Here is a 22,480-nt window from a genome sequence, read left to right as displayed (position 1 = left end):
ACCATACCACAAATCACATCAATTTTAGTCTTGTATTTTATTTCAAGAAACAGAATCTTTTTTTTCACTTTTCACTGCTCTTTTTTCTTTCTATAACTGAAAAAAAATAAACAAATGAACTATTAAAACATATGGGTATAAATAAACAGACAACCACGTGCAAGTGTAAAATGACGATTGTTCTATGTCTGTGCGATTTCATGACATTGATTAAAAAAATATGTTAATCATCATTGTTACCCGTATAAGAATGATTTTTGTGTGGGTCGAATAGGTCATCGAAGTGGTTGGTCCCGTTGCTTCCTTTTTCACTTTCAATGTTGATGTGCTTTTCTTTTTAATAACTGAACATGCTTAGCACATGCGTACACCATCTCCAGCTATGGGAAAAAAATTAAACGTCGCATGAAAACGGATTCTAATGAAGTTGTATTATTCACTAAGTGATGTAAGCTTATGTTGACAAAAACAAAGCTGACTGCTTATAAAATTTTATTTTTTTTTTAAATTCCGCTTTTATAGATGTTTCAAAAGAAATTATTCAACTTTATTTAAATCGTAGCTGATGCCCCTTGGAGATACATAAAAGATATACTCAAAACATTAACGAATTATAAGTACCTACCGCTGACAAACAAATTTGTAGCTACTCTTACAGGAAACATCATGCCAAAAATATCCATGATAGTTCAGCCAAAACAAACAATTCTCTCCTGCTCCTCCGGCTGGTTCATGATTACCTCCAATATACCAGTGGTTATATGATATTGGCTCTTAATTTTCTATCCAAACCCACCTTCCCTCGGCAAACATATCTGTACCGCCCAACCAAATTTTGTTAGGGTAAACTGTGAATGAAGAAAAATGGAAATGCTATGAATGTTTTCAAAAAATCAATAAAACTGTCCATATATAAAACATATGTATGTAAGTTATATATATTCATCTTTGATTATGGACGTCGAAATATGTGATTACTCGACGACAGACATTCCCCATCGAATACGCAAGGGTCATACAGGACAAACATCACAAATTTAATATATTTTGTCTCAAATTTAATCCAACAATGTTATATTTTAATGTATATTTAAAAGAACTAAAAACATAATTGAATACCTTTATTCACTTTATAGAAAAGAACCCATATATTTTTCGTCAATCATCAAGAAAGTATGCCTTTCCTGGATTCTCGACTTTTATAATTGTTTACTGAGACTCTCGATATAATATTCACTATCTTCGTTACAAACGTTTATTTATTAATATAAGACGTTGTAGTTCTGTATTGATATCAGCAAACTCTTGCATTAATATCATCCTTTCGTAACTCCTTTCTACTTAAATTTGGTAGTTCTTTAAATAAGGGCACAAAAAAATAAAAGATAATATGTTTATATCTGAACAAAGCACACCGAGCCAAATGATTTTTAAAAGAATATAATCAAGATAGCGATCGCCTAGTGAATGTAATGGTGCAAACTTAGGCCAGTATGAATATGAATAATAGAACTTACTGTTTGTCATTGACTTGATAAACTTCATTTCATCAGAATTTGATACAGTTGCAAGAAAGCCGCCAAGTGAATAACATACACTCTAAAATGGTAAAGCTATTACAAGTAACGTGTTGGCATTTTGTTTAACATTATTATCTTATCTATGTAATTTCTTAACTGATAGAATATAAAGCATAAGTTTCAAAATTCCATTATTTATTGCATAATAGAATTTCTTTGACACCATACCAATGTAAGGAAAAGCTATTTACTATCGTGCCACGATACCAAACTATCGCCCATTACAAGTATATTTCATTCGTCAAAAAAATCAACCTAGAACATAAGCGAAAATTTAGTGTTATTGACATTTGTGTTTACAAATAATTTTGGCAAGAGATCAATAAGGCATCCCCACCATCGACTAAATGAACACAATAGCATATTAAAGTGTATCAAACTAGATAGTGCAATAAAGAATATTTTTTTATGTTAATGTTAAAAAACAAGTTTATTCCGTATGGTGGCATATGACACCCTTTCCACACTTTTCATTGACTAAGCCACTATTGAAAATGATATTATACCTGAGCTTCCATCCATGTCATTTCTTGATGGACTAGCATAAAGTCCTTGTTTCGATATTTCACCCACATGTGGTCATTATGACCATCTGCAATAAAATACCATAATGAAAAATGTACGACAAAAACATATATTGTCATCGGGCGACCTTTCCAGAAACATTTAGTAACTACTATTTTAAGATTATTGATGGCCTAGATATAAACTGTCTCCTAGACATCCGAACTAAAAAAGTAACTTTTATTCGTTACTCAAAACAATTTTCCATATGCCTTATTTCAATATGGCAAGTATGGTAACCTCTATTCCGATTTTATATATTAAGGACTCCATAACAATTCATGTCCGTAATTAAATTTTCTAGTACGACGTGAAATAATTTAAATCTCCACAGAAACATTATATTGCTGATATTTTCCAAATGTCTCAAATATTAATATTTAATTTAACACAAAACTAGATTTTTTTAAAGAGTCATAGAGATTCAAAATAAAGGATTATAAAAAGCTTTATTTACCTATAAAACAAATATTTAGCAAGCAAATAGCAATTATCCATTGGCAATAATAAACAATCATCATAGTATCAATGTTGAAAATTAATAATTCAAATAAAATTATTATAGTTGTATCGATATTGAAAACATTAAAATGAAATGTGATATCTTCTATCATAACATGTTTATGTAACACATTATATTCATTGACCTAGAAAAATCCTTATTTAGGATAACAAAGTAGTTTGACATTATTAAGATTTTAGTAGAAAACAATTATAAAAAAATCAAAGGCTTATAATTCAGTACAGCAGACGTGCATTACGTCTGCATACATAGGAAATGTTAGCTTAAAAAAATAAATATGATGAAGGAGTACCTCTTCCGTTAGCCAAATATAATCTGTTACCCTCCTCATCACGGGGAATTGGAAGTAGGATTTCTAGTAGGATATAGTTAATAAAATATAGAGTTTATAACGCACAAATTATAACATTAGATTTGTAAGAAAAAAGTTTTCCCGTACATCTCCAGGTGATGTCTTCTCCTTTTAGTGTTTTGTCAACTCTATAAATAAACGGAAACTGTCACAAACAAGGCCTTATTTTTCCTTTATAAGTCTCGCTCAAAATTATATCCATTTTAACATGTACGTGTATTAGTATAAAGATCTCAAATGGCAAGGGACATTTGATATAAAAGTATCTCAGGAAATTTCGCTCAAACGTCCTATTTGAAAATCCAGGTAAGCTTAATATTCAGGCGCTAAAAATTTCAGGTATGATGTCAGCACACAAATGACCATATGTGTTTTTTTTTCAATTTCGCTCAAATGTCCTATGCCCTCCATGATATTGTATTAATTGATTACAAGTCTTTAAGTTATTCGGAATATTAAGAATATTTTACCTTAGGAATAGATTACCATAGCTATAGTTGGCAAAACCTTTTGGAATGTTGGGTCTTCAATGCTCTTCAACTTCTTATTTTATTGTCCTTTTAACTTTTTTTTATTAGAACATCAATGATTAGTCCTATAGACGAAACGCGCGTCTGGTGTACAAAATTATAAGCCTGGTATCTTTGATGAGTTATTTATAGAGTTTACGACAGGTTTCAGTTTCAATAAATTATTATGTCGTTAGGATTTTCATTTTTGTAGGTTATATCCTAGCTATTGACAACTCGGTAAATCAGACTTTAAGATATCATAATAACTTCACTGCTAGAAGACATGGTAGACGATGATGGTACATTTTGATGAGCTAATTTTAAGTATTTATTATCAAAATTAATTTTAACTTTTGAAATTCAGTTTGTGTTTTGTCTATGATTTTGCAATGGTTGTACATTTTATGTGCTTTGATTGCCGCTAGATATCATTAGATTTCTCATACCTATCTAAGTGTGAAAATAATCAAAGATATCAGGCTGGTATTAAGGCACATCAAACACGCGTTTTGTTTACATATCATCATCAATGGTGCTGAGATCAAAACAGTTGAAAAACCAATTCAATTTACAAAGCTAATAAAGATTGAAAAACAAATAATCCTAAAATTTAATCAAATGTTTGCTACATATAGACTGAAAAATATTTTTTCTCTCTCGATCGTTCTTTTTGTTAACAAATATGGGAGTATTACCCTAACATATCAGGTAAGGTTTGTGTGCCAATGTTAAATAAGATAAGTGAATATCGCTGGGGGACAATGTTTTTCTCCATAGATGAGAAAATCCTCATTTGACTCCATGCGTACAATTGGTAATGTTTGTCTCTTCTTTATTTAAATTAATCTCCCACGTATATATAAAAAAAATTGTGGAGTTGATGTCTTTACGTTACAGACGTTTGTTTACATGGTATTTAGTGTTTCATAATATGTCATCGTTCAATATCTATATGCCAAAAATAACTACCAGATTTGCCCGAAAGAGAACACAGTACAAATAAATCGTTGAACCTTAATAGACGAGTGACATTAACCATAACATTTAATTTTTAATGCACCCACCTAATATACTGCTAATTGATAAACCATTCAAAAGCACATCATCTGTACTATCAAGGACAGACAATTTCTAATTTTACAAGATGTCAGCATTTTTGCATATTCTGCCTTCCGAATAATAATATTTTGTATGGAAATATGGAAAGCTGTTAGAACAGATGTTAATAGTTATTTATCAAAAGCACTTTGAAATATATATGTCGGATTTTTAATAAATAGCGCCGTTTTCCAGAAATTCCAGTGAAAATGATAAAATGCGTGAAAACCAATATTTGTGTCTGTGATTTAATTGTTATTCACCATGAAACCAAATAACATATCTTATTTAGTGCTAAGGATGTTTTTGAAATCATAAAATTACTGCAATTACGCTTTTTGTTAATTAAACAGCCAATTATAACAACCCATGCAGTTGCCCAAAATACCGCCATCTGCAAAAAAAAAAAAACCTTTTTAGCTGATCTATGTTAAAACCAATTGTATGTTGTCAATATTAAGTTGAAAAAAAACACAAATCTTAAAAGTGCAAAAAGGTTAAAGTATATAATACAGAGGAAATTCATACTTTAAGGGGAAAGTTTGGAAACTAATATGTTTTCTTGATTGCTTATACTGCATTTTGCATTGACTAAGGAAGTAAAAGCTATTATAAGCTAAACACTGAAAATGTTCTTCATGCCTGGCCGAAGTATTTTATCCTATTAAACTACGTAATTTCTGGTAAATAAATTGAGACATGTTGCAATTATATATACTTACATTGAATTTTGATTTTGAAATGCTAGCAATTCGAATTAACAATACTTACACTTCCTGAATATTTACCATATTAGTACATTGTAATATAAAGATGATAGATTGATTGTTGGTATTGAACGAAATTTTCAGCACTATTTGCTTCTCAAGTATTTTGCAGCGATTATTTCTTATTGATTGAGGACCACGGAGTGCCCAAGGAACCATCGACCTTCGGCAGTAAAACTGGCAATCCTCGTCAACAATATATTAGTTATATTTATTAGTATGAAGGACGAAATTACTGTGTAGGTGTCACAACAAAAAATCTATCAATCAGCACCAATAGTCTTTTGTAAAAGTAGGCAACATCTAACCAAACAAAGCAGTTTTGATATTAATGTTTTCAGCTACATGTTACAAATACATTTGCTAAATAGAAACTAAAATATAAATGCATTTGAAGCACTTTTATTTCAAATTTAGTTGGCCATGGTTTTGCATTAAAAATTTTAATGTAGATGTACAACATAATATAAATATTTTCATTTACGTCATTCAGAAAAAACAGAGCGATATTTTAGTAGATTATCTGTCAAGCATTGATTGAACATTTGTATATTAAAGATAGACCATGTACCTTAAGAAAATATATGATTAAAACGAAGTTATTTTATTTTAAAATATTTATACAATTGTGAGAAATGAAAGTTGTGGTGGAATTTATCCAGTTTTTTAATTGGTTTTATGTCATCTTAACTCAAATTATTTTTGTGGATATTTTTTTTGCGCTAAGCCCTTTGTTGTTGATCCGACAGCGACTTTTGGTGATTTTCTCACTTTATTTTCATATTTTTTTCGTTTGGGTTTCTAATGGTGCTATGATCTCACAACACTAATAAGTGGTATTATTTTACTTAAATCTAACAGCCAATGTAGGAGGAATATTGCTCATTTCAGACTAACAGTTGGATATATGAATGTAAAGAACAAAGAAAAAAGGACATAGGGACAAGATGATTCCTACATTTCCGCTTTATTATATAAAGAGAGAAGAACGAGGTTTATGACAATTTGTTTTTCATTCGTTTAATGTATTTGAGCTTTGGTTTTGTCATTTGATAAGGAACATTTTCGAATTTTCCTTGAAGTTCGGTATTTTTGATGTTTTACTTTTTTTATATCTTCCATCGATATCTGAGTTTTAAGTTCTATTGTTTTTTATTCGCTCAGTTTTGAACCATGTGGTTTTCTTTTCTTTTGTTGAAAGAAGGAAGAAAATAACAACGAGGCAGTCTCAAACCATAGTCAAAGAAAAACAGATGACAGCATAACAAAGGCGAAAAAGTAGGACAGACTAACAACACTCCTTAAAACACTTCACCGAAATTTGCGAACACTACCTTAACCCGGTGGTGAACGCAGTTACTCAGGAAGGGTATTCAATCTTCAACAATATTAATTTTCAGTCATATTTGATAAAACAACTGATACGTTATATAATAATGGGCTAACATTAAAAGGAATTCGCCGGATTTGTTATTGAAAAGCGCATGGTACAAACAGTATTCCTTCGAATATTGACCAATATTAAACTTCGTAACATGTCTTTCGACATCGGAAAACTATTTTTTACTAAATATACCTTGTTTGTTCCTTAAAGTACTTCCATTACCCTTTTTTCAAATATTGTTAATCTTTTTTTGCCGATATTGACAATATTATCTAGCCAAAAAAAAAGCAAAATGATCCTTATTTGAAGATGGTGTTTTTTTAGGGCAACTGCAAAAGCTTCATTAGAAGGCTGCATCCTGACCTATACTATATTAATTGCAGTTTAAAATGATGCAAAATTCCCTTGGCCTATAAACGATAAATCTATTCCATTTTTGACATATAAATATTCGAACCTCAGGAAACATTTAGCTTTTATTGCAATTTTATAATTGTTGAAAGTTTTTTCATGAAATGCAATTTTCTGCAAATATTTCGCAATCAACATTTTAGTTTGCATTTGATTTGGAATTATGTTGTTTTATAAGGTTCAGATTTTTTTTAGAAAAAAAATATCATACAAGTACCAGAAAAGGGCATTTTGTTTAATTCTAGCAAAATTTAGGAATGTTCAGTTTTGCCCTTTGACCTTGATTTAACGAAAATTGCACCGTAAGAATTATTGACGACCGGGCAAAACAGAAAGTACGATTAATAAGCTTTCGAATGATATATAATATAGCCGTATGTTAGGTAGGTGCATTAAAGTCGTTAACTAAGCGTTTTTTTTGAAAAATGTCACTTGTCTATACCTATTTGTAGTGCAGGCTAGAAAATATCATTCAACTGCATCTATCAAAGTTTATGGATTGTCCAGAGGGCAAGGCTTTAAACCTTTGATGAAAATTTTTGCTGTGGTATAATATGCATCATGAAATGTTGTGTTAAAACACTTATAATTAAAAGATATTTGACATTAGTCAATTGGACGAGGTCGTGGAATTATTTTGGAAAACAAAAGAATTCTGTAATAGTTAAAAGGTTAATAAATTAGGAATAAACTGGTTGACTATGATTAAAGGTTAATCTAATATAGTCGAGACATTGAAACTGGTATAATACAAATAAATATTGATATAGTCTGAAGATCGACAAAGACATTCTATTGAAAAAAGGGAGAAAATATATCAAGGGGGCAATACAATAACCAATAAGCCATAAAACAGATCACACAATGGTCAATAAAAAAAGTAAAACAAAATCACCACCGACATAAAGATAAATATAAATAAAATGACTGAGAAAAAAAACCCTACGTAAACTGAAAGGCTGTGGAAGGGTAAGTAGTTTCTGCTGAACTAATGGCACCAGTCATATTACTCGTGCAAGTATAATTCGATGAAAAGTCGCATTCGTTAATCATGTCATTATCGAAGAAAAGAAGAAGGGATTATGGTAACGACAAATTAAAAAAATCCATGGTCATATAAGAAACAGATTAATACAGTAGTTTATTGTTGTTAGTCAGGTTTGTTTTTCGTTTATTGTTTTTTACATAAACCTGGTCGTTGACTTTCTGGTTTGAATTGATATACATTTGGTCATGTCGGGGTCTTTAATTGCTTGCTATACGGTATGGGTTTTGCTCATTGTTGAAGCCAGTTCGTTGACTTATTGTTGCTAACACGTACGTCATTATGTCACTGCTAGATAGTGGTCACATTGGTTAACATATCATATCTCTTTATATTTTTTTAAATATCTGAACGATCAACCATGTCCTGATAGCGTCGGAAAAACGCCGCCTTAGCATTCAGAATATCAAACGTGAAAAATTAAGGTTGTGTTTCTGCTTTTTATATTACGATAGTTGATTTAGCCCCGACATTTATTGTCTGCAGTTGTCTCTTTCGGTATAATAAAACACTTACTGACTGGATATTCGTGAAATAGTAAGTTTATTGTGCCGTCGGGATACAACTATATACTACGAAAGTTGATTTAGCCCCGAAAATGTCCGAAATATTTATAGTTACATTTGTTCATTTTATTGTTATTTTTGATGATGTTGTACCCTTTTAGACTGCCTAAGAATGTTACTTTAACACACTAATGAGTGTTATAAAATTAGTTGTTATATTTTATATCATTCACGCAATATTTCGCTAAACAAATTAGCCTCATCAGGCGCGTGCAGCCAACCAGGTAAAAGTTAGAGGCTGTAAAGAAATCCAGAAATCATTGGGTGTTACAAACAATACGGAAGAACCAATTGTAAGTGCTGTAAAGTCGCCAACACTGACCACTCTTTCAGCAGCACAGTAACAAAGCAGCGATACCACATCTATGTTACATCTAATTGCAAAATGGGAATACAAAGATAAGACGACCCGCGCAGATAGAATTCCGTTTGTTGTCACCTTCCATCCCGATTTGACAAATATTTCATCTACTATCCGCAAGCACTGGCGTCTTATCGTAAATGACTCTTCCTTAAAAGAAATTTTTCCATCACCTCCTGTTATTGCCTATCGCAGACCCAAAAATCTCAAAGACATACTTGTCACATCTAAAATAAAGAAGCAAGAGACTTCTAAAATTGGGTGTTACAAACAATGCTGAAGAATCAATTGTAAGTGCTGTAAAGTCGCCAACACTGACCACTCTTTCAGCAGCACAGTTACAAAGCAGCGATACCACATCTATGTTACATCTAATCACAAAACGAAAAATAGTATTTATATTCTTACTTGTGGAACTTGCAAGCTGCAGTATGTTGGTGAAACAGAAACTAAATTCAACATCAGACTTAACAATCACCGGTCTTTTTATACAAAAGGAAGAAACTGTCCAATTACGAGACACCTATTAAGAACAGGGCATACTTTTGAAAATATCACCTTTCAAATAATTGAGGTAAACTTTGGCACTCCCAAAGGAGAAAACAGAGAGAAAGGTTCTGGATGCATCAGCTACGTACTCTTGAACCTGATGGACTTAATGAGAGAGATGAAAAACAGTTCTACCCAAAACCAAAGGAATAAATCCTGAACTTCATTCTATTTAACTAAAACAACTATTTGTTTTGATTTAAGAATTGCTATGTACAATAAGCGGCAAAAATATTTTTCTAGACATTTAACATTGAGCTGCAAAAATTCCTTTACAGCCTCTAACTTTTACCTGGTTGGCTGCACGCGCCTGATGAAGCTAATTTGTTTAGCGAAATATTGCGTGAATAATATAAAATATAACACTCATTATAGTGTGTTAAAGTAACATTCTTAGGCACTTATATAATTTAATGTAGTAAATGCATCAGTTTATATACAAACTGATCCACGCCTAGATAGATTGAATGTTGATTGTCGCTATTTTTAGACACTATATATATATATATATATATATATATAAACAAGTCTAAATTGAAAACAACGTTCGAACCTATGATTGCGTTGGATAAAAACCGCAATTTTTATACGTGTGCATGCAAAACAAATTTCTTGTTAGAGGGGTCTAAATACAGCACAAACAACATTTTCCAAAAGACCAAATGAGTGAAAAAGTATATTTTAACAAAACGCATTTGACTAGCAGGTCGAACAACTGATGTTCGTAAACCCTGCTGACTGCCATTGGCGATTGCCAAATAAACGGATCACAAGATGTAACAAAATAGATCTTATTATTAATTTATTACCAAACAGAAAACAATAAACTTGCGGAAAAGATGGTATACCGCAAACATGAGGTGCAAAAATTTGTACACCATATCCGGATTTCGACAATTAATGTCTCTTCAGTGATGTTAGGAATCGAAACGGCATTTGGAAGGCCATATAATTCACCTTAACTTAGGATAGACTCTTGAATTTTGAAAGAGTCAAAATAGGATGAACGGATCATATAAACCCGAAGGCAAATATAATACAAGCCCAAACGAAAAAATATAAACAAGTCTAAATTGAAAACAACGTTCAAACCTATGATTGCGTTGGATAAAAACCGCAATTTTTATACGTGTGCATGCAAAACAAATTTCTTGGTAGAGGGGTCTAAATACAGCACAAACAACATTTTCAAAAAGACCAAATGAGTGAAAAAGTATATTTTAACAAAACGCATTTGACTAGCAGGTCGAACAACTGATGTTCTTAAACCCTGCTGACTGCCATTGGCGATTGCCAAATAAACGGATCACAAGATGTAACAAAATATATCTTATAACTACTCTAAATATCAGCACAACAATGTTAAATCTGCATATTTGTGGAAGCAAATTTTGGTTCTTCCCTCGCCGTGATTCTAACTCATGCTTTTTGGGTATCGAGACAACCCCGCCTATACTGTGTCCATCGCTCTAGAACACTCGGCCACCTAGACTGAACTAAAAATTCAGCTTTCGATGGCCTAGTGTTACCTTTCCTCGTCGGTAGAATCTAGAGTTGTAACACATGATATGTTAGGCATGATGATGGAATTTATTGCAGATTAGCTTATTAATTATCGTTACGGATCGTAGGATGAAATCACAGAAATAATTATTTTGATAAGTACGTCTAAACAAGTGACAACTCTACAACATGTCTATCCATCGGATCACCAGTGAAGGTGATACACGGCTGAAAACACATATTATATTCATATATAAGTAGCCATGTCGATCGTCGAATGAAGTCAGATTTTTACATTTAAAATAATATTATCAGTTTATCATCAATGTACGGTATATTAAATTCGTCCGTATACTGAAAAATCTTATATCACAAGAATGCAAAACGTGCATTGGACAACAACATGTCAACGTTAATGGTGATAATAATAATTAAGCAAAACATTACTTGAAATAAAAAGCGGCAATACACGATTCAAAAGTTGTTTCCATTCAGGGAGATCAAGGGTTCGAGGAAAGAAGGCTTTACCTTTCGTTGTTGTTAAATTAATGTCAAAAGTAGAGATTCACACATTGGTTGTGGTGTACGCTCTTAATGCGTCCCCTTAATGTCATTGACTGAGTGTCTGTTATCAAATCCCGTTTTGTTCAATTGCAATATCAATGACACTTTTTTATTCACATCGTCGGAATATGTTGGTTGTCAAAGCTACATTTAAAACCCATGTTGGACCCATTTTGGAAAAAGCTAAATATAAAACCGATGTTGGACAAGGCTACATGTAAAGCCCATATTGGACAAAGATACATGTAAAACCCATGTTGGACAAAGCTACATGTAAAACCCATTTTGGAAAAAGCTACATGTAAAACCCATGTTGGACAAAGCTGCATGTAAAACCCATTTTGGACAAAACTACATGTAAAACCTATGTTGGACAAAGCTACATGTAAAACCGATGTTGGAGAAGGCTACATTTAAAGCCCATGTTGGACAAAGCTACATGTAAAACCCATGTTGGACAAAGATACATGTAAAACCTATGTTGGACAAAGCTACATGTAAAACCCATGTTGGACAAAGCTACACGTAAAACCGATGTTGGACAAGGCTACATGTAAAGCCCATGTTGGACAAAGATACATGTAAAACCCATGTTGGACAAAGCTACATGCAAAACCCATGTTGTACAAAGCTACATGTAAAACCCATGTTGGATAAAGATACATGTAAAACCCATATTGGACAAAGCTACATGTAAAACCCATGTTGGACAACGCTATATGTAAAACCCATGTTGGACAAAGATACACGTAAAACTCATGTTGGAGAAAGATACATTGGTGGCCTTTGGTTGTATTTTGCTCTTTGGTCGGGTTGTTGTCTCTTTGCCACATTCCCCATTTCCATTCTCAATTTTATGTAAAACCCATGTTGGACAAAACTACATGTAAAACCCATGTTGGAGAAAGATACATGTAAAACCCATGTTGGAGAAAGATATATGTAAAGCCCATATTTGAGAAAGCCACATGTAAAACCCATGTTGGACAAAGCGATATGTAAAATCCAAGTTGGATTTCAGTTAATTATCTTTAAACAGAAGGACAAATTTTGACACTTAAAAGACAGCAAACGTGAGAAAAAAGTTTTTCGCAAATATATCTTTTTACATTGTGAATTTAAATTTACTGAAAAAAAAATTATTTGTGTCATTGGCAATAGCATTAAAATGCATTTGTATTCGACTGTTTTATCGTAAATGAAATATCATAAAATAAAAATAAAACGCAGAACATACACAAAAAAAGGTATATACCGAGTCAGACAGAGTTTGAGAAGTCAACACATATTTTGATTTGTGTTTAAAATAAACCTTACTCGTGATTATTCCCAACGTACTGTTTCTTTCCAATTTGATTTCAACAATTCTTAAATATGTCGAGTATAAAGAAAAGGTTAATCCATAGTCTACATTCTATGTTAACAAAACTTTGTATAATGTCAATTGCTTACTGATTTACCATATCAATGGTAACTACTTATGTGACTGTTTTCAACGTAAAAATAATTTTCTGACAAAGTGAGAATCGAATAATCAAAATCAGTTGTACGCATTTAAAAAAAAAAAACATCAAGATAATAACAGTTAATGTGTCATTGTATTTAGATTTGGATATACAGTACTGAATTTACATCAAAAGATATAGATAGATAGATAAAGGCAGAGTACATGTATGCATTATCTGTTCTCCGTCTTCACACATCTGTGTTTGTTTTGATTTCAAGTGACTCAGCAAATTGACAAATACATTTTGCCTTTGTTGCATGCCTTGTATTGTCTACAGCATTGTCTAGTTTTTCATTCATATAGGCCATTAGGTAGGCACTGGATAAATCCAACAGGTCATTAGTAGCCAACTCCTGCACAAACATAATAAAAAGTAAGGCAAATACAATCGTATATACATGCATCTTCAACAAAGTTAATGCTCAAAGTCGAACATTAGTAAAACGAACATACACTAGGACATATGTAATACAATTGTGCACTCGTACATATGTAAAATAACTATACAGTCGTACGTATGTAAAACAAACATACAGTGCTACATATGTAAAACAACAATATGCAGTCTTTTAATTGAGTCTTAAATATGTAAAATAAAACAAATAGACAGTCTTTCAATCATTAAACAAAAATGCAGTCGTACATATGTAATACACACAAACAAACGTATTTCAAAACTAGAGACTCTAAGGAGCCTGTGTCGCTCAATTTGGTCTATGTGCAAATTAAACAAAAGACACTTTCAAACATTGTAGACGAGAATTGACTTCATGACAAAAATCTCTATTTTGTTGATCTTGTATTACTGATCTTTTAGTCTGTTTAGTATATATCTATCTTCTTTTGTCTTTTTTCAAAACACAAAAGAGGGTATAGAAAAATCCCCATTTAAGGGCAATCACTCCTACGAAGAGTGGCAGTCTGTCAACTATATCTGCAAAATTTGACTTTTAATAGATTTTGCCTTGCTAATCATTTTTGTGATTAAAAGTGTCTATTATAGTTAAAATATGTAAAACATCAAACGTTCCATATATATCTATAAATGAAAAACAAGCACAGTCGTACATATGTTAAACAACAATGCAGTCGTACATACGTAAAACAAACATTATATCGTTTCTCGTTTTTTATAAAGATTAGACCGTTGGTTTTCCCGTTTGAATGGTTTTACACTAGTCATTTTGTGTGCCTATTATATATAGCTGGCTGTTCAGTGTGAGCCAATGATCCATGTTGAAGACCGTACTTTGACCTATAATGGTTTACTTTTTTACATTGTGACTTGGATGGAGAGTTGTCTCATTGGCACTCATACCACATCTTCTGATATCTATTAAACCTTATATATGTAAAACAACTACACAGTCGTACATATTATGTCAAACAATTACTCATTTGTTCATGTACATATGTAAAACAACTATACAGTCGTACATATGTCAAAATAACATTAAACCATACATATGTTTAACAACTACACAGTCGTACATATATGTCAAACAATTACTCATTCGTAAATGTACATATGTAAAACAACTATACTGTCGTACATATATGTCAAACAATTACTCATTCGTACATGTACATATGTAAAACAACTTTACAGACGTAAATATGTCAAACAATTACTCATCCCTACATGTACATATGTGAAACAACAATAAAGTCGTACATATGTCAAACAACTATACAGTCGTACATACGTAAAACAACTATGCAGTCGTACATATGTCAGACAGCCATTTATTCGTATATATTTTAAACTACTATACATTCGTACATAAGTTTAACAACTATACAGGTGTACCTATGACAGACAGCCATTCATTCGTACATATGTCAATCACCTATACATTTGTACATATATTAAACAAATATACAGTCGTGCATATGTCAAACAACTATAGTCGTAAACATGTTAAACAACTATACAGTCTTACATATATCAAACAGCTATTCATTCGTGCATATGTTAAACAAATTCTGCTTGTACAAGATCAACAATGAAACAGACGTTGGAACACAAATTTAAGACATAAAAATATAGATTGAGAACGATAGGATTTTAAACAATTACTAAAACATGAAGAAAATGTCGACAGAAGCTTTCCTATTTCAGATAATAATTTACATTGTATTGAATTTAAAAGTTATAACCCGAGCGTTCGAAACCATGAACTGGCATTTATATTGTAGATTTCATAAGGTAGTTTAACTGATATTTCTAAAACATATGGCTTCATGTAAATATCTCAGTTTGTTTCCAAAACTCGTTCAAAATTCAACCTAATAAGGAGGACACAGTTGCATGTGGTTTTATATCAAGTATTTGAGGTGAATATTGTTTACGTACATGTATTACACTGTTAAAATCAAGAAACTAAAACAAAACATTATTGCAAAACACAATCTTTTTCTATTTTACTAACAGAATGTGAACACCGATTTAAAATTATTTTCCCATCTGAAATTAGTTGTCAAAATAAAAATCCTTGACTTTCAAAAAGCGTTTTGCAAAATGTGTTCTTCCAAAAACTTATGTTAACTAATGAAATGACAGGTCACCCTTTTATCCATAATTTTGCAATCATAGCATCGGACCAATTCTTGATATCTCGTCTACGTGAAGTTTGAAGAAAAATGTAAGGTAATATTCCAGTGCTAGTTCTATTACGATAAATATCCATACCTGTTCGTCACATGTAATTGAATCCCCAGTTATATCATCTAATAGTGCCTCATCATCATCGTCATTCATATTAAGAACTACCATTTCACGGTTTTGACTCTCTCGGATTCATTTGTTGTGTAGTTCTGCTGCCATGTGATTCTACAAAATGTTCATTTTTTAACAGATTTTAATCGAAATGGCCAGTTTAAATGAACAGCTGCCATAAGACTTTACAAAAAAATGCTGAATCATTGCAATGTATAAATGATAAGAAGATATGATCTATACAATTAACCTTAATTCTCTTGACCATATTCTATAATAAATTCCATTGGTAAATAGGAAATTAACCTTAACAGTTCGTTTAATATGGATCAATAAGAGAAAGCCGAACAAGGAATGTTCGAGTTCGATTCAGATTCTCAATTTTTTGCCTTTCATATTTCCTTCATGAACAGTTCACATACTCCGTTTCAAGTCATTCTAATCATTCCTGTACCCAGTATCTGTATTTAAACCTTACTCGTCATATTATAATGAATTCCTTGAAAAGTTAATCGATTGTTAAATTGAGACTAGTATATAAGCCATAACATTGTATGGCATATGCTAGACAGACAAAATGTTTATGTTTCTTGCAACAAATGCATACACTACTATATGTTGTGGTCATGTATCACTACTATGGAACAGACCTTATTCTCATCCGGACTTCTGAAGCAAGTTATTGTGGTCGACGTCTGGTAAAAGTTTCTGGCTGACTGACTCATGCCATGAACAAATCCAAATGCGAGTTCGTTTAATATGGGAGAAAGAAGGGATAGTATATGATTTTTTTCACTTTTGCCAACCATCACCAGAAAATTATTTCCTAAAGCTTTCTATGATAAAGCAGTGATATAAACAAGTTCATATAAGGATAGTCTCAAAACAGTTGGAAAAAACTCTCTTTTTCTAAAAGAAGGCATATGATTGTTGCATTAACCAGTACAAATAATTCAATTTAGGTGTTTCAATATAGGGTATTCAAGAAATAACTTAACATATTTTCTGTCAAACCATAGCTTCTGCAGCTTAATCGACATTCAATTTGCTATTTCTAAATATTGAATTAAAAAAAAAACAATTGATTAAGGAACTCAATCTCCATAGAAAAAAGATGGAAAAACAATATCTGTTTAGAACTAAAGGCGGAGCTGAGTGAGTTGTAAAAAAACAAACAAATATTTTCTATCTTGATTAAATTCGTGCAGAGTCAATATATAGTATAATACTTACTACACATGATGTCATGTCAAAGAAAACAAAACAAATCGGATATCAAGTTAAGGAAATGCTATATGCAGTGATATGTCATTTTTGTACAACACTTTCTTACGCGTTGTAATGGTGGGTACCATTCTACCTAGCTCTGTAATTGTGGAAAACGTATTATGTTAAATAAAACTCAACTGAACGTTCTGAAGAAAGTCTTGAATAATGAGGTCTTGGCCTGTCCCTTTTCTCTCTTCGTTCTTTCGCAAGAACGTAAAAAAGCGCAACAGTAGTATACCGCTTTTCAAAAGTCAAAAATCGATTGTGAAAAAAACAATTCCGGGTTACAAATTAAAACCGAGGGAAACTGTAACACATAAACTATAAGAGGGATAAATCCTCATGACTCTGTGTATTGTAACTTTTGGTGGTCAAGTTATCAGATATTAGTACAGCACAGATTTTACATTTTTTTTGGTTACCTGTACATTTGGAAATAGAGCAAAATTAAAAGTTGTCATTGAAATCTAAAATATCTGAAAGTTGAACAGTACAGGGCCAAATGTAAAACAAACTTGTCTGAATTTTATAGTACAAAGAGTAATCAGAAGACTGCACATGTGTCATTTTCATTACATCATTTAAGATCTTCCTGGGGACACCTGATAAAATTGGGTTGTTATGTCCTTGCCAACATCCAATAGACACATTTTTATCCTGGGCGACGTGTCATCCAGTATATTATTATTTAGTCTACTAGTATTCATTCAATTAGGCTACCGGACTGGTAGAATCCTCACATTTTTTTTTTCGTTAATTCTTCTGTCCGATACGATATTGAATTCAACAATGCTATTTCTTGCTACATTACAAGATAGAACGAGTTTCTTTAAAAAGGAACATTTAGAGCAAAAATAATGAAAAGAAAAAAGTAGAGGGCACACACAAGTTTTTAAATCGTAGCATAAGTGGATACAGTAAATGTAGCAGTCGTTCTTTGTCTTTTATAAGTGATCATGACCTTATTTGGTAGAAGTTTCCTGTTAACCTCGCGCAAAGTGATTTTCATCGCACGTCGTCCCTGTGAAAAAAAAAGAATTAAGAATACATCAATCTCAGTATAATATGACCAGAATTAATTATTAAATGTTCCTGTTTAGGTGTTGCATTTGAAGAAATAACGCAAAAGGTGTAAACAAAACTTTAAAACGCAATATTATTTCTATTCAAAAGTAATCATAAACATTTGATGAATAAATGTGTTGAAAAAGGCAGAAAATACCAGAAGCAACTTGTAACCATAAGTAGAAGAAACACAGACAACACTATGGTAACAAGAAGAGTAATAGACAACATGAATATAACGAGACATGCTGTATACATGTACGTGACATTGTAATGACATAATATGTCCATTGAAGAAGACATTATAACATGTAAGAGGAATGGACTTTAGAAGTACAAATGTACCTAAGCAGTTGTGTGTGTCGATTAATTGGGTCTTAATTATTTATGTATACTTTACAATTTAGATAGGATATGGGTTAACAAATCAATCCTTTAAATAAACTTATCCTAAAAGGGTTACCTTTTCAACACTGTAATTAGATCTTTAAATATTGTTTTTATTGGTATTGATATTGATTTTGTTATCAGTAAATAAAAACAAAAGTAATGTTATTGTTATATACATATATAATACATGTACATATGCACATTCATGGTTCTACAATATGTCGATACATGTATTTAGGCATTGCACAATGTCGTGTTTTTCACTGACTGTTGATGACATCTTTACACTAAATCCATTGGATGGTGAATGTGTGCTGATTAATACTTTAGTCTTAGATGCATGATTTTTTTATTAGTTATTATTGGCTTTGAAGTAGCTGTCAGTAACTGCGAGTACTCTCAGATCTGTCCTGAATGTCTGTTTTGCTGTAGGGATGTATAAATATCAACTGATTTTTATAGTTTGTTCATATATTGTACTGTTACACCGCTGTCCCAGGTTAGGGGGGAGAGTTGGGCGCCCGCTAACACGTGAGACCCCAAAATATTCTGTATGTGCCTGTCCCAAAGTCAGGAGATTGTAATTCAGTGGTTGTTGTTTGTTGCTGTATATCATATTTGTGTTTCGTTCATTGTTTTTTTTTACATAAATCATGCCGTTAGTTTTGTCGATTGAATTGTTTAACATTTGTAATTTCGAAACCTTCTATAGCAGAATATGCGGTATGGGTTTTGCTCATTGTTGAAGGCCGTACGGTGACCGACAGTTGTTAACTTATATGTTATTTGGTCTCTGGTGGAGAGTTGTCTCATTGCAAATATGTGAATTGAATTCCCCCATGTTTCGATTTGAGCGCCACTGATCAGTCTTATGATCACGCAACGCGTACTTAATTATCATTATGGGAACCTAACTTACTTTTTTCGAATTAAATTTATGGCTAAATTGATAAAACAATTGTTTCGAAATAAATATTATAAGAGTTGTCATTTATAAATAATACATTACCCAATAATCCGAGCATCCACACATAGCTAACCACAGCACTACTACAGCAGGGAATGCCAACAGGATAGCACCCGCCTTATAATAATCAGATCCTACATCGAACTGAAGAATGCTAAATGCAAGTCCGAAGCCTAGTGTTGGGATGACAATGGTAAACGCGAAACATATTGTCGGCCACCAAAGATTTCTACAATGTCGTCCTATAACCAGATGTTTTGAAGAAATTGTTTTGATTATTTCGTTATACTGCTCAGAGCTAACCTGTGGAGAGATTGATATTTAGTTGATAAACATTTTTGATTTATGTTTGTTAATGCAATTGCTTCTTACACCGGAACATCTGGACAATTTAAACAGATTTTTTTTTTCTTGATCACTCATTTAAAAACAAACTTTGCAGAATGATTTTTTTTCCTTCCTGGTAGTATTGTTTATGTTAATGTTTATAGGTGTCGATTGGCCAAATAATATCGTTTACAGTGGGAGACTAAGTTATATAAATGTTTATCGAAGCCTACATGAAATATAAAAAACAATCTTATGAATGAGATTCTTTGTGAAACAACAACTGAAACTTAATAGCATAATATGATCTAATATGTACTATAAGCTTTTGTTTACTTATGACGCCCCTGCTAGAAGGATTCGGTAAACAGGTAGTTGAAAATGTTATGATCATATAAAGCCAGGTACAAAATTTAGGGAAGGTCAGTTTAGTACTCATAAGAAACATATGCCAAAAGTTCATAGAATTTTATTATGTGTATCAAAATATAAGTATTCAGTAAAACAGTAACACTCTACCCACCTTCCGAGTAACGGTATGTTCTTATTTTGTTCCAACTGCAATAACACTTTTCAATCAGACAAAACTTAACGAATCACATAACCATTGCAATGTATAGCTCTAGTTCTTTCTACTGTTGTGGCTTTACTTTGGTGTTAGCAGCCTTTCAACATTTGTATTAGGATTTTTATTTTCAAATATTTCAGCCTCGAGCATCACTAATGCGACATTAATTGTTAAAATGCGCATCTGGTGCAGCAAAATGAGTTAATAAGGATATCTATACGGAAGACATACAGTCCTTAAATATAGAAAGGCGCCTATACAATATGCCAAGCTCTAAATAAATCTAGGGTTGTAACACAGAACATGATGTATTGTCGCATGTTGGTGGTATACCGCGCCCCCAACCATTTTTAACCCCTCCTCATTCTGTACGTGCCTGTCCCAAAGTAGGAGGCTGCAATTCCGTGGTTTTCTTTTGTTGCTGTATATCATATTTGTTTTTCGTTTATTCTTTTGTAAAATTTGTTCTTATATTGTGCTGATGCATCACTGTTCCAGGTAAGGGGAGGGTTAGGCTCCCCCAAACATGTTTAACCGCGCCACATCCTTTATGTACCTGTTCCAAGTCAGGAGCCTGTAAATCAGTAGATAAAGTATGGCTGATCATTTTTGCATTTTAAAGTTTCAGTGTATCATGGTTTTTCAAGATATTCGAAAAAACATTACAATTGGTAAAAAAAATCACTTAAGGGCACTAACTCCTGTAAGAAGTCTATATATGATTTGAAACAATTGCATTAGTATTTGTAGATCTTGTTTTTCTGATATTTAGCTGTTAAAAGTTTCCCTCTATCTACTAAAATTTTCGCCAAAAACTCAAAAAATGATAAAATCGTTATCAAAAGCCAGTAACACCTAAACATGTGTACAATGAGATGTATATGATTTCGCAATTTGAATTATTTTTACATCTTGTCCATTTTGTCAATTTTGCTTTTTAAAATTTCATTCGATCTATTTTACTTTCAAGATCATTGGCAGAAACGTCAAAAATGGGTAAACATTGTCATTTAAATTATGTTAAAACAACTAAAAATGATATTTTTGTTTTCGTAAAAATCGTCATTCAAGGGCTATAACTTCTTTAAGGGGTATACTGATGATTTCAGCCATGTTGACTTATATGTAGATCTTGTCTAGCTGATTATTGTTTATGTTTATAGTTTCACTCTATCTTTTATAAAAACAAGATCATAGACATAACACACAAAATAGTAAACGTTCCATTAAAGGACAGTAACCTTACAAGGAGACGACTGCCGACTTTGGTCATTTAACTTTTCTTATCTTATCTTGCTTGCTTGTTTTTCTTAGCAGCACCTCCTATAGTAGTCGTCTGACAATTTTTGTCAAAATGGACAGAAGGTTATAATAATCTTACGATAAGGAACATTTTTGACCCATTCAAGATTTTTATCTATCTATGAAGGTGTTCAAGATATTAGCCATGACAACTCACATATTACCCCTGGAGCATTTTAATTTAGGTGTTTGCGGACATGTTGGTAATATATACCTCATACTTATTAATTACCCTTTGGGTCAATTGAGCTACAAAGATCAAAGTCAGGTCAAAGGCCCGGACAGAAACAACATGGGTAAAAGAATACGACGAATGGACAATTTCATATTACAGTTCACAATATACTGCACGGAAAACATAAAATTAATCAACATACCCACACCTAAAAATCTGCAGTTTTTTGTACAAATATATACCTTCATTGGTGCTATACTAAGAGATTCTGGAACATACTTCCACCTGAAAACAGGTCCGCTACAACTGATATGGCGTGTCTCTTCATGTCTAAGTTTCGATTTCTGTTCACTGTAAGTATAGAAATATATATGCAAATGAGGAATAAAGTAAGTCCAAAAGAGATTATCAT

At 32.1% G+C, this 22,480-nt stretch overlaps 1 protein-coding gene and 1 long non-coding RNA gene across 3 annotated transcripts in view; both read right to left on the bottom strand.

Moving 5' to 3' along the window:
• The window catches only part of LOC127725386 (perlucin-like protein), a 196,721-nt gene extending 194,041 nt beyond the window's left edge, over positions 1–2,680 (bottom strand). The window contains exons 1-4 of one of the 2 annotated variants that reach the window (XM_052232321.1): positions 2,602–2,680; positions 2,087–2,172; positions 1,518–1,599; positions 797–848 (exon numbers count right to left, since the gene is read on the bottom strand). In XM_052232321.1, the coding sequence (XP_052088281.1) occupies positions 797–848; positions 1,518–1,599; positions 2,087–2,172; positions 2,602–2,665 (284 nt within the window). In that variant the 5' untranslated portion in view covers positions 2,666–2,680. The remainder of the gene's footprint in view (positions 1–796; positions 849–1,517; positions 1,600–2,086; positions 2,173–2,601) is intronic. The other variant, XM_052232320.1, reaches the window with a different exon arrangement.
• A 10,678-nt stretch (positions 2,681–13,358) lies between these two features.
• Positions 13,359–22,391, bottom strand: LOC127725393 (uncharacterized). Its single transcript, XR_007992987.1, has 5 exons — positions 22,311–22,391; positions 19,739–19,999; positions 17,239–18,295; positions 15,979–16,119; positions 13,359–13,639 (listed from the first exon to the last, which is right to left on the bottom strand). It is a non-coding gene; the product is annotated as an uncharacterized LOC127725393 (long non-coding RNA).
• Positions 22,392–22,480: the final 89 nt, after the last annotated feature.

The sequence above is a fragment of the Mytilus californianus genome, unplaced genomic scaffold (genome assembly GCF_021869535.1).
Source record: "Mytilus californianus isolate M0D057914Y unplaced genomic scaffold, xbMytCali1.0.p SCAF_15, whole genome shotgun sequence".
NCBI classification, from domain to species: Eukaryota; Metazoa; Mollusca; class Bivalvia; order Mytilida; family Mytilidae; genus Mytilus; species Mytilus californianus.
The sequence above is the reverse complement of the archived record's forward strand: the minus strand, read 5'-3'. Positions and strand labels throughout refer to the sequence as shown.